Source organism: Salvelinus alpinus, chromosome 7, assembly GCF_045679555.1.
Source record: "Salvelinus alpinus chromosome 7, SLU_Salpinus.1, whole genome shotgun sequence".
In the NCBI taxonomy this organism is placed as follows: Eukaryota; Metazoa; Chordata; class Actinopteri; order Salmoniformes; family Salmonidae; genus Salvelinus; species Salvelinus alpinus.
The window spans coordinates 58,948,825-58,965,183 of NC_092092.1; the positions used below are offsets into that span (position 1 = coordinate 58,948,825).

The window sequence follows — 16,359 nt, forward strand, 5'->3', positions numbered from 1 at the left end:
ATTTAAAATCTGTGACCAATAACAGATCTGCAATTATTTTGGAAATGTTTTATGTAATAGCCTAGTGAAAGTTTTTCCAAAACACTCAGTAAAACATACTTGTACCTTCAAAGCTAGAAAACTGTACTGATCTTATTCAGCGCTAAGAATTGTTGTTGAAAATACAGAAGGCATATAGATCGCGAGAGGGTCAAAGTAAATGGCAGATTTCACTTTCTGTGCCACAACACTACTCCCCATCCCTTTTCTCACTTTCTTCTGCATTAAGTCTCCCTCATACTCGTTCACACACTCCTCCAGTGCCCTCTTTCTAGCCCAGTCTCAATCCTCTAGCAGCATGCCTTCCCTATTCTGGCCTGTCATATTCAGTGTGGGCTGCTGCATGGCGACTGCCTCTACTGAAGCTTAAAATGTGAGTCCATTATGTCAACAGGGGTTATGGGCAGAGAGGTGTGCACAAGTGTTCAGCAGTAAGAATGGAGAGAAAGAGAGAGCAAGGGAAAAATACATATGGAGAGAAACAAGTGTGTAAATGAAGAATTACATCGAGAGATGGAAGTATAAATTGATAGGCAAAACATGTGTGTTCCTGTATTGCTGGTGTGTAATTATTTATTTTTTCTCACTATTTCATGAAGGACTAGAAGTTATGGGTAACAAGTACATTTTAATTATACTTAAACCAATGGGTACTTGTCAACACTTTGACAGACAAACACTACAAGTAGCACTTCGGGAATATGCTAATTAAACACACATTTGACAAACATTTAAGATTAGGTTAGATTGGCATTGGATGACATCATAACAGTGAAGAAATATAGCACTTCCCTAGTCCAGTTCCCCTGTGCTTCTAAGCTACTGCTTTTTCCAATCATCTTTCAAGTAAAAGAGAGCACTATAGAGAGCAACAGTAACAACGTATTTTGGTAGGCACTAACTCAGGCTTTGTCCAAAGAACCATGGCAATGGCAAAATTGAGTTTTTGTAGGGTTTTTGGATAAAGGTCAGTGGTATACACAGGCTTAGGAGATTTTTGTCATTTTGTTCTATGAGATAATCTTCATCAGCTAACGTCACCTGTGAATTGACGCATTTATTTAATAAAAAAAGCAGTCTTCATAATTCATAAAGGTCCTGTTAACTGACATAGTATCGCATAGAACACAACGTATAAGATCTTCTAAGCCTGTGTTAAATGCTAACCTTATTTTCGGCGTTTACCCCAAACCATAGTCATTCCCCATTCACTTTCCCCAAAGGAATGGCTGAACGAACCAGAGGTAACTCATTTCCGTGTTTTAGGACTACAAGCTGGCGAGCGCTATACCTACAGGACAAACACAGTTGGGGTCTTACGCCGCAAGCCGCTAGGGTCGTACGCCGCAAGCCGCTAGGGTCGTACACCGCAAGCCGCTAGGGTCGTACACCGCAAGCCGCTAGGGTCGTACACCGCAAGCCGCTAGGGTCGTACACCGCAAGCCGCTAGGGTCGTACACCGCAGATGGTCAAATCTGTGCATAATGCAAGATGACTGACATGGTAAATAGCAGAGCTCACAGTCAGAGAACCAGAGCAGGGAAAGCAGGGGTTGAAGGGACTAATAATCAATGCACACAGAAACACTGGTCAATACAATGCACAGTTCTTTAAGAGGTGCTCTTGGTCACTGAAAAGGCTTACCCCCTGTGAAACTGCCTCTGAAACTTTGTTGGGTACCACATCAGACTACAATGGGAAAGGTACTTACAGAATGTCAATCATTTGTCAAATCCATTTCAAGTGATACATTTATATAAAAAAAAGATTGAAGGCTTTCGTTGGACCCAGACCTCTCACTTTGATACTGTGACTTTAAACAAGACCGGCAATTCATCTCACAGACCCGATGGCCATTGTCAGTAGAGAAACTTCACCTTTCAGATACCCTTTGTCCTCTTCTGCTTGCCGTAGACACTTACCCCCCACATAAACTATCTGGACCTTTTTGGGTAGGCAGTGGGCACATCAGTTTCAAGTGCCAAACACGAGACAGCATCAATTCAAAAAACAGATAAAGCAACACCTCGCGGCACAACGCCTCTCCCCTATTTGACCTAGTTTGTGTGTATGCATTGATATGAATGCTATAGGTGCTTTTTTCCCCTTTTTTTTATGTAGTTCTGTCCTTGAGTGGTTCTTGTCTATTGATGTTTTGTATGGACCCCAGGAAGAATAGCTGCTGCTTGTGCAACAGCTAATGGGGATCCAATAAAACAAAAGAAATTGCGATCATCCTCACACTCAAACAACACTTACCCAAGTCTTTCATTTTTTCTCTCACGCCCTCTTTCTACACCTCCCCCTCTTTCTATCCCCCGTTCCATATCAGAACACTTTGAGCAGCAGCTCGTATGTGGCGTTGATGATGCCCCAGGAGAGAAGGGAGCGGTGGTAGTTGAGGTGGGCCCCTCTGAACAGCATGGCCACGCTGCCGCCTCTCTCCCGCCAAACCATCATTAACACCTCCCCACAAGGCCGGAACGCACCCCCAACTTGGGACTGGGCACGGGACTTCACCACGTTCAGCGGGTAGAACATGATCCCCAGCGCCGCCCCCAGCACCCCTCCACACACAAAGTCATTGACCAGGTGGCCGGCCCGGCTGGAGGCCTCAGGGAGCTGCTCCTTGATGGGCCCGCGGAGCCCGAAGAACAGCATGTTACTGGGACCGTTTCTTATTAAGACTGGCACCAGGCCGCGGTAGCACTCCTTCACACCGTACTCGCTTAGGAGCGTCCGGAAGGTGTGGGCCGTGTTGTGGAAGCGGCCGTGGTGCCGGTGGTCCTGGAGGAGAGTCTGCACCCGCTCAAACGGCATCAGGGCAGCCTCTGCCGTGCCTGCCAGCGCAGCTGCGAAGCTCCGCGTCACCAGCTCGGGAATGCCGCTGCCTGTGGACACCTGGTCCAGTAAGACATGGGAGAAGTCCTCGTACAGGCCGAACATGATGGCTACCGTGGTGGTCTTCTGGAGAAGAGGAGGGAGCAGCCCCCTGTAGAGGTTCCTCATCCCGTCCCGTTGGAGCTGTCCGACGGCCTCTCTGGCCCGCACACCGTGCAGCTGCTGCCTGAACAGAACTTTCTGGATGGGGAATGTCACCATGATGTTGGTGAAGGCAGCTATGGAACCACATGCATAGTGCTTCCCTCGAGGGGTGAGCGCTGCCACCAAACCCCTGCCAGATAGCAGGGAGCCCCCACTTTTACCAAGGGAGCCCTGGGGCTGTGATGTGCGGGCTGACTCTGGGTTCATGGTGGTAACAGCCATGGGAGGTGAGACACACCCTGAGCCTACGCCACAAACATCACCGCTGGGGAGACGACCTCTTGGATGATTTTCAACCTGTGGGAGGGAATTTAAAAAAATATTAAATTGAAAATCCACATATTTAAAATGCAATATTATCTATTGATGCTGAAACTGTGTGAATGGAAGCTTCCTGTTCCTCTCAGCAAAACATGCCATGGCTATAATAACATTGTAAATGGATGGTCAACCAGTCTGCAAAAACTTCCTCATGCATAGTAGAGAAGGATTGTGTGACAACGAGGCTTGTATCCAGAAGGCATCAGGTTCTGCACTGCGGTAGGACCAATGACTGTATATATGAATGGATAAAGCCATCGATCACTTGACACCATTCATTCCAATGTGAAAATTTGGCTTCAATGCGATATTGAGTTAAGTCGGTTACGATGGCGTCTCATGGAGACATAACATTCACAGTTTGAGCTACGCCAGGAAGTGACATTGCAGGCTAGCTCAGTGCTGCCCCCTCTCATTAAGGCCGACCGGTATACAGCAGGCTGCCATTAGCAACTAAATTATAACTTCTGTGTGCGATTTTAAAATAAATAGGTTCAAGGACATACATCTGGTGTATTAGAAGCAATTATTGGTACCATGAATGTCTTCTAAATTAATTTTTTTCTTCACTGCTAACAATGCCTGCAGTACCGCATTCGGCCTTCAACTGCCGTGGCTTCAATGAGAGGGGGCAGTTATTCTCCCCTGGGTAGGACTAGAGTTGATACTAATATTCTATAAAACAATGACCAGGTTGCCAATGTAAGAAGGATCTTGTGTAAGCAGGTTTGGTATTGCAGTCCAGTGCACCACGAACTAACACAATCCAGTTAAGTGCTGCTGCCTCTATTGAAATTTGCCGCCGTTACCACCTCCGTGATAAGAATTATTGCATAACACTTGGGTCTAATGTTCAAGGGTTCTTAGACAAAGGCGCGATTTGTTCATCAGAAGGGGAATTAAAATCAATGACGTGTATATATACACATTATTATAAATAATTTATACATCTGCCTTGATGTTATGCAGCCTAGTTGTCTTGAAAACACAAGGTCCTACACAGAGAGCATGCTCTAAATACACAAAAGTATGTGGACACCCCTTCAAATTAGTGGATTTGGCTATTTCAGCCACACCTGTTGCTGACAGGTGTGTAACATTGAGCACAAAGCCATGCAATCTCCATAGACAAAACATTGACAGTAGAATGGCCTTACTGAAGAGCTCAGTGACTTTCAACTTGGCACAGTCATAGGATGCCACCTTTCCAACAAGTCAGTTAGTCAATTTTCTGCCCCGGTCAACTGCAAGTGCTGTCACTGCGAAGTGGAAACATCGCAGTGATAAATTTGTGTTTGGCGGATGCCAGGAGAACACTACCTGCCCCAATGCATAGTGCCAACTAAAGTTTGGTGGAGGAGGAATAATGGTTTGGGGCTGTTTTTCATGGTTCGGACTAGGCCCCTTAGTTTCAGTGAAGAGAAATCTTAACACTAAAGCATACAATGACAAGTCTGTTCTTCCAACTGTAGCAACAGTCTGGGGAAGGCCCTTTCCTGTTTCAGCATGACAATGCCCACAGTGCACAAAGCGAGTTTCATACAGAAATGGTTTGTCAAGATCGGTGTGGAAGAACTTTGGGATGAATTGGAACGCTGAATGCGAGCCAGTCCTACCCACCCAACATCCGTGCCCGACCTCACTAATGCTCGTAGCTGATTGTTAGCAAGTCCCCACAGCAATGTTCCAACATCTAGCGCAAAGTCTTCCCAGAAGAGTGGCTGTTACAGCAGCATGGGGGGGACCAACTTCATATTAATGCCCATGATTTAACAATGAAATGTTCAATGAGCAGGTGTCCACATACTTTTGGTCATGTAGTGTAGGTCAGAGGGTGGTAGAAGTGTCACTGAAGGGTCATTAGAGGTCAAGTTGTCACCTTGTTCAAAGAACTGTCCTGAACCTGGTTGCCGAGTCTGATCCAGACACCGTAAAAAACAGGTCTGATCATTGTACTCTTGCTAAAGGATCTTGGGTAACGCCTTCTAGGAACTCCCAATTTGCTTGCCAATGCTGTCATGGATATGCTATGTGACGCACCTTCCAAATGACGCACACAAAGTTGAAAGACATGCTCAAATCTGAGTTGTAATCTATCATAATGTATTATTTCCAATGATTACACACTTGCACAATCCAATCTTGATTATTCTGAATTAGTTTGTTTACGAACTCCAAAGCACAGGACAAAACTGTGCTAAATTTGTCTTGTTCAGAACGGTAGAATAAAATGCAAAATGATTGGTGAACGGGTTTCCACTAGACTAACGTTAGACATCACAGGTACTAAGTCAGATTCCATAGCCACAAAGTCAAAATTAACAATAAGAATTTGATTTTTGGTCCTAATTTAAGGTTATGGTTAGGCATGTGGTTTTAAGGTTAGGTTTCACATGAAATGTTAATTAGAGAAATTGTGGAAATGGGCGGAGTTTATCCATAATTATGACTATGGTTGTGTTAACCAGGTGAAAGGTGTCGCTAAACTAACAAGCCAGTTATCTAGCTAACATCAATGAGGGCCCTTTACTAGCCAGTGACATGGCTAATCTTGACAGTCAAGACTTCATTAGCAAGCTATTGTTATTAACAGCCTTTTGACTCTGCTAGCTACAGTTTGCAGGCCTTGTGCTAGCGAGTTAGTTATTAACGTTAGCTAGCATGTTGCACTACTGTGTCAAAGCTGACAACTTGACTTGTTTTTAAACCACACAAGCTGTCGTGGTAAACGTAAAAAAATTAAAAAGCTAATTATAATACTATATTTAAAAACTATGTCCCTCGTATCCAACTTTACTTGCCGCGTTAACTCCAGCCGTTGCCTTTTGCCTTGCCACGAAGAAACCGTAATTTTACCAAAGAAAATATCTTATTTTAGGTCGTACAGTCTGCTGTGTCGATCTCAGATGGGATTCTGGTGAAACAGGCAGGAAAGAAAACCAATAGCGATGCAGATAGCGGGCATTTCCTACGACCACGGCGCCTGCGCAAAGAAAACATGTTTTAATTTATTTTCCACCACAGTTTTTGGTGGAAATTTTCAGGCTATTCCTGTTGGTTCTCTTGAAACAGGTTTACAATGTATATTTGACAAAATAACATTTGCCCCTCCAATGGATTATATTTTGAGCGATAAATCCATGACTAGAATGGAGTGGGGCAGCTGTCTAGGCATTCCATCTCAGTGCAAATGCGTCACTACAGTCACTGGTTCGAATCCAGGCTGTATCACATCCGGCCGTAATTGGGAGTCCCATTGGGCTGCGTACAATTGGCCCAGCGTCGTCCGGGTTTGGCCGGGGTAGGCCGTCATTGTAAATACGAAGTTGTTCTTAACTGATTTGACTAGTTAAATAAAGGTTAAATTATTATTATTATTATTTAATAAAAACTCGTGCTTTTTATGATGTTTATTTTGCGTTGACGCGTTTTTCTCAAGATTCGCCCTTCATTTTATGTGTGCAATATTCTGTCATTGCACCAGGTGGCAGCATTTACCTGGAAATACGATCCCTCGAGCCCAATGACATCACATCTGCGACTGCAAGTCGTGATGTCATCAAAAGGTTGCCATTGAGCGGAGCGATAAACAAATACCCCAATTTCAACAATAGGAAATTCATATTTTGGTTTGTTTATGTCTGATAACCGCACTAACCCTGTACCTCACGGACTTCAATAATACGAGCAAATATGTCAGCACAAAAGGACTGCGAGTTTTTAGTGAAACGGGCTCGGGATCTAGTGTCCGAGGACCCGTGTGCAGCCAAGGCTTGGCTGATAACCGCTCGAACCCTCTATCCCACGGACTTTAATATTCAGGTAAGCTGCGTCTAGTGAATGACATTGAAACGCTAGCGGACTAAACTCGTGTTTGACAAATTACTAACGAGCCATTTGGAACACATGTAGTAGTCCAGCTAGTCTCTGTCAAGAGGTATGGTCATTGGCTTTGTAGCACAAAGGCTGGAATGGAATGTCACATTGGTCTCTTGTCTTGACAGCATGAGATGTACACCATTGAGAGAAATGCAGAGAAGACGGCTTCAGCGGGCAGACTGCTGTATGACATGTGAGTGAACGTTCTTATCTCGCTACTTCTGCACACAGTACTGTTGATGACTGATGTAAATGCTGTTGTGTGTGCTGTGTCCTTCAGGTTCATCAATTTCCCTGATCAGCCTGTTGTGTGGCGGGAGATTACTGTCATCACAGCTGCCCTGCGGAGCGACTGTCAGGACAAACAGGCTCAGTTCCTACGAGGTGAGGACTGTGTGTGTGTGTTAGATCAACATGAGATCTTTCCTGACTGAGTGAAATGTTAGAAGTGTTAACACTGTATTGTGTGTGTTTACTGTAGGTCTGTTTGAAACCCTGCCTGGCCCAGTGCAGTGTGAGGTGCTGCTGAAGGCCACAGAACAGTGCTTCAACACCCTGGAGAAGGCTGAGATGCTTCTGTTACTGCTCAGGCGCTTCCCAGAGTCTGTGGTCCAACACGGGGTACGTAACCTCTCACTTCTGACCTTCAACACCGTGTTCAATAACACAGAATCATTTATCTTTTGCTTTGTTTGCACTCGCATTCTAGGTCAACTTGGGAGATTCCCTATTGGAGGCGGAGACGGCTGAAAAACTGGAGACACCTGTCAACTGTTTCAGGAAGCTGTTTGGTGAGAGATTTCTCTGAATCAGATGATCAAAACCGAGTTCATTTGGACCTCAAAAGAAGACAAATGTAAAGTAACTATATGTGCATTCTATGTTACTTTTCTTCCTCTCTCACAGTGTGTGACGTTCTCCCGTTGATCATAAACAACGTGGACATGCGTCTGCCTGCCAGTCTGCTGCTGAAGTACATGCTGAAAGCAGCAGAGTTTTACATCGGTTATGTCACGCGGGGCCCGTCTGCTGACGGACAGCTGCAGGGCAAAGCCCTAAACGGTAGCTGAGTACTATTTATAATATCTGCATTTGATCTAAATTCTTTTCTCATTGCATGCCACCTCCACATTGCTACTACTTGCATGCCATCAGCTAGTTTCATGATTTTTCTTTTACCCTCCTCAATTTCTCCCTCTTTTCTTTCTGCACATTTGCTTACACTTTCCATTTCCACGTGTTTCACAGTCCAATGACGTTGCTCTGTACTAATCTTCTCCCTTCTCTCAGGCTCTCAGGAGGGTGGTGGGCTGAAGTCTCCCAGTGTGTCTCGGGGGTCCCAGCGCTATGTGATTGAGGGGCTGTCGGAGAAGTCGTCGTTGGTGGCTGAGCCCTGGGAGAGACTGCTGGATATCCTGGCAGTGGTGGGGGCTCGTTGCGAGTGGCAGGGGGACAAGGGACAGAGGTAGGAGCACAGATGATCTACCAGTATGTGTGTGTAACTGAAGTGAATGTGTGTGTGTTTTTACTTGTGAGTGGTTAGCCTATACATACTCTATGCATGTGTGTGTTTTGCAGGATAATGCTGGGTGTTAAAGTGTGTGCATCACTGTTTACGTGTGTGTTTTGTAGGGGCTACGTGGAGATGCTGCAGTGGGTTAAGGAGCTGTGTTGCTACCTGCCCAGTCTAGAGGGAGAGACCAGGTCGCGGTGCTGCAGTCAGGTGGTCATCTGTGCCTCGCTGGTCCTCTTCCGCAGTGCCTACCTCTACGTCTCAGCTGTACAGCCTGCTCTGTTTCACGGTCAGTCTCTCCCCCTGTGTATTCATATGTATTTGTATTCACATGACTGTGAAAATGTCAATTTTGTCCTTTGAGCGTTGGTCTTGTGGAGATTCTGTTTGAGGCTCTCCTTAGTTTATAGTGAGGTTGTTTGTGTGGGGTCTGTGTATTAATTTGTGTGTGTGTGTGTGTGTGTGTGTGTTGCAGGTGTGAATGCGTTGGCCTCTGGGTCGTGGATACTGCTGGAGGACCTGAGCTCAGTGTACAGTGAGGTAGAACTGGAGAGGGGAGCAGGGAAACACGCTCACAAGAAACGCAAACTGGCCGACGGCCGGGAGAAGACCATGGTGAGAGGATAGATGGGAAGTCATTGTGGACTATGTGTGTGTGTACATGCTCATGCATGTATTTGGGTGTTTCTTCAGAGCTCAGATGATGACGAGGGCCTGGGGAAGGGGCGTGGCCGGAACATCATGGTCAACAAAACAGAGATGCCCGGGTGGGCAGAGACTCTGGAGAGCTTCCGTTTGGCCAGGGAGAGCTGGGATCTCCTCCAGTCCCACGACAGCCTGGGGACCGGTACGCCCTCCAAATACATCCCCCAGCTCCTAACTGCGTGCTCTCTAAATGCGTGTCCTGTCTAAGCAAATGTTTGTCGTTCTGATTAAATATTTTCACACCCATTCTCTAGAATTCAACAAGATCTGTTCCTCCTGGAAGACAGACAACTGGCTGTGGTTCAGAATATTCTTCACAGATATGATCATATACCAGGTAAACATAAATAATGATCATTGTTCGTTAGGAGTTCATCAGTGTTGTGTATGTAAATGTTTGTCTGTGTATGTCCATGGATTTGTGTTCAATGCCCGTGTGTGTGTCCTCTCTTCCAGGGTCATTACCGTAAGGCCTTGTCCAGCCTACTCCAGATGTCTGGGTTTCAGCAGCCTCAGCCTGGACAGAGCTCCCCAGGACAGGGTAACCTGGAGCACCACAGGACCCTTATACAGCAGGCCTCCTGCCACTACGCACTGGGAGAGTACAGGGTGGGTATGCACATAAAGAGATCTCATCCAGAAACATGCATACAACCAGAGAGAGATTGCGTCACTGTTTTTCTGTGTCTCCGTCTGTATCAGATGGCGTGTGAAAAGTTACTTGATGTAGTTGGTGGGCTGGTCCCCCAAAACCAGGATCCAGTCAAGAACACTGATGAATCGGGCAAAGCCAGAAACAAGCCCAGGAAAGGTAAGGTTCACTGTGTGTGAGATATCTTCAAATGTCTTTGTTTTATGTCCATGCTTACAATGTGGTGTATTTTTGTTGCTAGGCAATGATCTGAGACTGCTGCCCTGTACGAGTAAAGCGATTCTGCCATTCTGTCTTCAGCTGATGTTCGCCTGTTTCAAGGTACCTCAACCCTGCCCTTACAAATAAGGCTAAACACAGAACTATTTTGATAAGGGTTTTAATTCCCCTTAAACTCAAATAACCTATTTTCATTTTTATCATATCAGCTTCGTGCCTTCACGGACAGCCGAGATGACCTCTCCTTGGGTCACGTGGTGGTGCTCCTGCAACACGATTGGCCACAGGGCGAGTCTCTGTTTCTGAAAGCCATTGATAAGATCTGTCAGCAGGGCAGCTTCCAGTATGAGAACTTCTTCAACTATGTCACCAGTATCCTTATCATACAGTATAGCTAAAACAATATAACATTTTTTTTAAATCTAAAACAATCCAAGACTAACGAGTTGGTTGAGCAGATATGAGAACGACTGGGGATTACAGACACTTTTTAGCTTTTTTTCTCTCTGTTTGACTTTAACTCGTTCAGATATTGATATGCTGGAGGAGTTTGCATACCTGCGCACTACGGAGGGGGGGCGGGTCCAACTGGAACTACTGCCCAATCAGGGAATGCTAATCAAGTAAGCCCCTCCCACTGGCAGATGCTTATGTATTGTACGCAGTCATGCTCACATAGATGTAGCGAATAGCAGCTCAGCTGTCAGGCGTTATGTTGAGAAAGGGTTAGCGGTACAAAGCGTTGTCTATCTAAGGTCGAAAAAAAGTTGTTTAGGTTGTTTGAATGCCACCACTCTCAGTGCGAGTTGAGGAGTAGAATGAGGTTGCCTCTAGACACTGATCTATGATCAGTTTCATGCTTCCTCATAATGTTAAACGTAAAGATTTGTAGAGGGTAAGCTGATCCTAGATTTGTGCTTAAGGGCAACTTCTAACCCGGAGCGTGAGTTGATGAATGTTGGTGTTTACTGTCCTCAGGAACCCTAGTCCCGCCCTGGGTGGGGAGTTAAACACCCTGCTGCTACCTGGGGTGCAGACGACCGACAGGTACCCCTGCCCACCACCCCTACCCCAAACACTCTCTCCATCCCTCTGCCCCAAACCTAATTTTGGTTTTCGGTCTGTCGTTTTCATCGAGTCCTTGTCGTGTTTTATTTTGGAGAAGGCGTTTGACCCATTGCATCCGTTTATGTGGTCGTTACTGATGTTTTTAAAGTCAATTTTGGTTGTATTTTTCATATCTGTAGTTGTCATTACATTTGTGAACATTCACGTTTGACTATGTGTTACTGTTTTTGATGTTGTTGAATCTTCCCCGTCTAAATTTTGCCTGGTTGGTAGATACCCTATACTCTCATTCCATCTCAAAACTATGAATACTGTATTTGGGGAAACATGTTGTTTCCTTGATGTTGTGTCATTTTATGTTTTCTCGTTGATAAATTGGTGTTTTCAACTGTTACTGTAGAGGTTTGGAGAAAAATGAACATTATCAAATGTCTGATTTCTAAAATTATGAACATGTGTTTTTCTATGAAGATTTTAGAAATGGTTTCTTTCTCACACCCATTGTCTGGCTTCCTCTGCCCTGTAGGCACCACACGGTGACGCGTGGCATCACTAAAGGGGTGAAGGAGGACTTCCGTCTGGCCATGGAGAGACAGGTGTCACGCTGCGGGGAGAACCTATACACTGTCCTCCACCGCTTCTGTGTCAATGAGAAGATCATCATCATCCAGTCCCTGCCCTGATCTGACACCTAATCTTTGACCCCTTCACCTTTAAACCTCAGACATCTGACTTTTGAACCTGTTGAGACCAGGAGCCCAGGCTTATGGGTCTAATGTCCACAGTGAAAGCCTGGTCTTCCTTGCAGCTTGTGTGCCCAGAAGACCATCGTCGTCTTCCATCAGACCTGACAAATGAACTCCTGACCCCTGAACAGCCTCTATGACCAAATAACACACATAATTAGAAAGAGGCAGATTCTTTGTTTTCCTCTTTCAAGGTTTTATTTATGGTGCTATTTTCATGAGGGTAAAATATTGGACACTTTTTGTGCTTCTTGCCTTAAACTTAGATGGCTACTTTCAGAGGATGTACTTTCAGAGAAGGTTCTGTACCTGGGGAGCATACTGTTTCTGAGGATTCTTAACAGGTATTGGTGGTGTATAGTGTGTCTGTATTTGCTGTCTAGTGTGTCTTTCATTGGCTATCTTGATACATTTTGTTTACTTTGCCTAGTTGGATCATTTTGTGAAGCGTATAAAAAAAATAAAAAAAGAGGTTCTAAATCATTGTGAGATTGTTGGAAAGTTGACAAATGTGAGCTTAATATTGTTAGATAATGTTTTATTGTTTTTCTTTTTAATAAATCTGTAGTAAAATAGATGTTAGTTTATATGAATTCTCCATTAAACCTGACTGTTTGGAAACAACAGTTCTTTCTTGAGTTCTCCACTGCAGTGCAGCCCTGAGGTCGGCCCAGAACAGCCTGTGCTTGCCCCTGTCCTGGGGCCACTCCAGGTAGGTGTGCCTGCCCATCATAGCCTTCATTGCTAGTACTTGGAAGGGATCATGTACTGAGACAGAGGCCCCAGGATATCTGGATACCACCAGGATATCACTGTCAAACCCACAGGACAGCCGCTGATGGCTGGCAAAGTACAGCTCGTAGTAGCACCACTCGCTCCGGACGAAGTGGCCAGAGAGGATGAACACACATCGCCGGCTCCTCTCCACACATTGGATGATGTTCTCCACGATCGTCTTCCCTGGGACGAAGTCCCTCTCATGGCGACAGATGTGGAGCCCCCCGCCAGAGTTCTCCAGGTTGGCAAGAGCTGGCCCTTGACCAGTTGTAGAACAAGTACCCAATTGTCATACTTGAGTAAAAGTATAGATACCTTAATAGAAAGTTACTCAAGTGAAAGTCAGCCAGTAAAATACTACTTGAGTAAAAGTCTAAAAGTATTTGGTTTTAAATATACTTAAGTATCAAAAGTAAAAGCATAAATCATTTAAAATTCCTTTTATTAATCAAAACAAATGTATTTGTCAGATGCGCCGAATACAACAGGTGTAGTAGACCTTACCATGAAATGCTTACTTACAAGCCCTTAACCAACAATGCAGTTTTAAGAAAAATAGAATTAAGAAAATATTGACTGAATTAACTAAAGTTTAAAAAAGTAACACAATAAAATAATAAGGCTACAGTATATACAGGGGGTACCGGTACTGTGTCAGGGGGTACAGGTTAGTTGAGGTAATTGAGGTAATATGTACATGTAGGTAGGAGTAAAGGGGCAAAGCAGACGGTACCATTTTCTAGTTTGAAGTCAGGGGCACACTCCAACACTCAGACATTATTTACAAAAGATGCATTTGTGTTTAGTGAGTCCGTCAGAGGCAGTAGGGATGACCAGGTGTTCTCTTGATAAGTGCATGAATTTGACCATTTTCCTGGCCTGCTAAGCATTCAAAATGTAACGAGTACTTTCGGGTGTCAGGGAAAATGTATAGAGTAAAAGTTGTCAAAAATATAAACATATACCTCAAACTACTTAAGTGGTACCTTAAAGTATTTTTACGTAATTACTTTACACCACTGCCCCTGACCCAGTTTGCATTATGCTGGCTGTAGGACACGAAGGCGTGGAACACCCCCTCCAGGTCCTGGGGCCGGACCTGCTGGGTCCTGGAACGGTGCTTGGCCTGGGTCCACTGCCAGATCATACCCAGGTACCACGGAACGTCCAGGTGGTGGCACAGAGTCGCCATAACAATGATAACTGTGACCGCTGGGCACCAGATGGCCGTTGCCAGCAGGCCGACGTTGCAGGATATCTCCTGGATCTGGAAGCCCTCTAGTGTGTGGAGTTCCTCAGACTTCGGGGTAGCTGCAGTGGTAGGCTCGTGGCCAGTGGAGAAGTTGGATTCCTGTGTGTCTGCTGCCCAGCCCAGTCCCAAAAGTACCCAGATCCCTGAATCCTCTCAGGGAACAGGTGAAGGGGTTTCTGCTGGCGTCTAGAACCCGTAGAACAGGGCAGGCCCCCAGACCGGTCAAAGACGGGGCATGGAGGAAGTTCTCCGTGAGCAGGAGATACTTAAGGTGTGGGAATCCAGCGCACACCGGGAGTTTCCTCACCTGGAGTTTCCTCAGCCGATTGGTACTCCGGTACAGAGCGAGGAGAGAGTCTAGGGCCAGCAGCGCCTCTGGTATATTGGAGATCTGGTTGTTCTGGAGATCCAGGGTGGGGGTGCTGTTCGGCAAGCAGCTGAATACCAATTCGCTCAGCCCATTGGAGGATAGGTTCAGGTGGACAGCAAGTGGCATTCCTGGCCGCTGTAAACCAACGAGTTGAGGCTGAGGTCCAGGTGACGCAGAGAGCTCATGTGCTGAACACTTGCTCAGGATTTGAAGGTTCTTGAGGTTGTTCCCTCTTAGAACCAGGATGTCCACTTTTTATCCAGGGTTGTACACTCCACAGCGATTTGCAGTTCTACTCTGGAGGACACCGTATCAGTCAGGGTGCAGTCTGAGAAGTCTAGCTGCAGTATCCCGCTGGGCAACTTGGGGCAGGTCATGTGTATGATGGACGTGTCAGTCATCGCCAGGCGCTCCACAGGCATGTTGATGAAGAAATTACAGAGGGCTTCCAGGGAGAAGAAAAAGGTAACCACCCCCTCTCGAATGTGTCTCTTCCTGGGGTGTCACTGAAAGACTGGATGTGGATAGCCATGTCTGAAGTGCTCAGGTGGGCGATGGGGGATTGGAACACAGCGTTTACGGTGTTGGTCAAGTGCTCCCAAGTGATGATCATATTGGCTAGGTAAAGATGTAAGGTGTTGACAGCCCCTCTCCCCTTCAAAAGTTTCACCAGGTAACTGTGGTCGCCCTTCAGGTTCATACCCATCAGCTCGACCTCGTTAAACATCAACCTTAGCCGATCAGATCTTGGTCAGTGGGTTTGTTCGTAAGGCCGATGCGGACCTTCTCTGCCTGGATGTCACTCAGACTGCCACTCTCATAGGCTGTGAAGTTCTCCAGACGAAGGGTCAAAGTTTGCAGGTGTACGTCAGGGATGTTGATGAAATCCTCCACCGTGATGTTTGCTCCGAGCCCCAGACTCTCTAGCTTTCCCAGGCTGCAGAACTCTGCCCCCAGGTTAATGGTGTGGAACAGGTTAAAGGTAAGATCTAGAACTCTCAGGTTCTGTATGAACAGCAAGTACCGTTGATCAGTGAGATTCTGGAGACGGTTGTGGGAGAGGTCCAGACTCTCCAGGAGTGGAGTTGGATGGAATGTCTCCGGATCTATCTCCTCCAAGACATTCCAAGACCGGTGAGTGGTCACTTGGAAATTCTCATGGGGGAGTTTGTGTATGTTGTTCTGGGAGAGGTCCGGGGCTTAGGTGGATGGCGGTAGGTTTCTGGGGAAGGAGAGGTTTTTGGAAGAGAGGTTGACAATGGGGGTGTATATTTCTGAGGAGGAGAGGTTGCTGCGATGGCCTCCCACTAACACAGCCACTGCCCAGAGGGTGATGGCCACATTCCTCATCTATGGAGATAATCAAGCGGAAGAGGGAGAGAAAATGTAAAAAGCATTGGTTTTGTAAAAGAGGTTCAGTACACAGTGTGTTTGTGAATCACAATAAAATGTAAAGGGTTACATTAGAATGTGAATAAATGTTTTGGTTCCTGTTTTAATTATGAACGTCATCCTTATTCACAAAATAGAGCTTCCTTGTGTTTTTTTATAGACTCTTGAATAGACTCTTCAGCTTTTTTGGTCTATTATACAGTACTTGCGGTACATGTACACACACACACAGAAAGCGGGAAAAAAGGAAAGACTGACCTGTCTGTCCTATTCAGTGTCTTTTCAAGCTGTGTTTTTTGTTGTTGAAATGATATTCAGTCAGTCTGTCTCTCTCATTCCTTTCAGCTTTATCTCTCTTTTCTCTGCCTTTGCTATTGTGTT

The 16,359-nt window shown here is 45.6% G+C and overlaps 2 protein-coding genes and 1 pseudogene across 3 annotated transcripts; 1 reads left to right on the plus strand and 2 right to left on the minus strand.

Moving 5' to 3' along the window:
- Window positions 1-586: 586 nt before the first annotated feature.
- Window positions 587-6,379, minus strand: LOC139581354 (mitochondrial nicotinamide adenine dinucleotide transporter SLC25A51-like). The gene is made up of 2 exons (XM_071411011.1): window positions 6,207-6,379; window positions 587-3,381 (listed from the first exon to the last, which is right to left on the minus strand). Exon 2 carries the CDS (start codon window positions 3,304-3,306, stop codon window positions 2,368-2,370), a length of 939 nt encoding a protein of 312 aa, XP_071267112.1. The 5' UTR covers window positions 3,307-3,381; window positions 6,207-6,379; the 3' UTR covers window positions 587-2,367.
- A 580-nt stretch (window positions 6,380-6,959) lies between these two features.
- Window positions 6,960-12,670, plus strand: ints10 (integrator complex subunit 10). 2 transcript variants are annotated; one of them, XM_071411009.1, is made up of 18 exons: window positions 6,960-7,227; window positions 7,410-7,477; window positions 7,565-7,668; window positions 7,766-7,905; window positions 7,994-8,075; window positions 8,191-8,346; window positions 8,575-8,749; window positions 8,917-9,086; window positions 9,273-9,412; window positions 9,491-9,644; window positions 9,757-9,839; window positions 9,959-10,111; window positions 10,205-10,313; window positions 10,396-10,475; window positions 10,583-10,745; window positions 10,903-10,996; window positions 11,352-11,420; window positions 11,968-12,670. In XM_071411009.1, the coding sequence occupies exons 1-18, from the start codon at window positions 7,099-7,101 to the stop codon at window positions 12,122-12,124; spliced, it is 2,226 nt and encodes a 741-aa protein (XP_071267110.1). In that variant the 5' UTR covers window positions 6,960-7,098; the 3' UTR covers window positions 12,125-12,670. The 2 variants fall into 2 exon arrangements, with proteins under 2 accessions (XP_071267110.1, XP_071267111.1); XM_071411010.1 differs by lacking the exon at window positions 11,352-11,420.
- On the minus strand, window positions 12,206-15,936 carry LOC139581896 (toll-like receptor 6; annotated as a pseudogene).
- Between the last annotated feature and the right edge of the window lie 423 nt (window positions 15,937-16,359).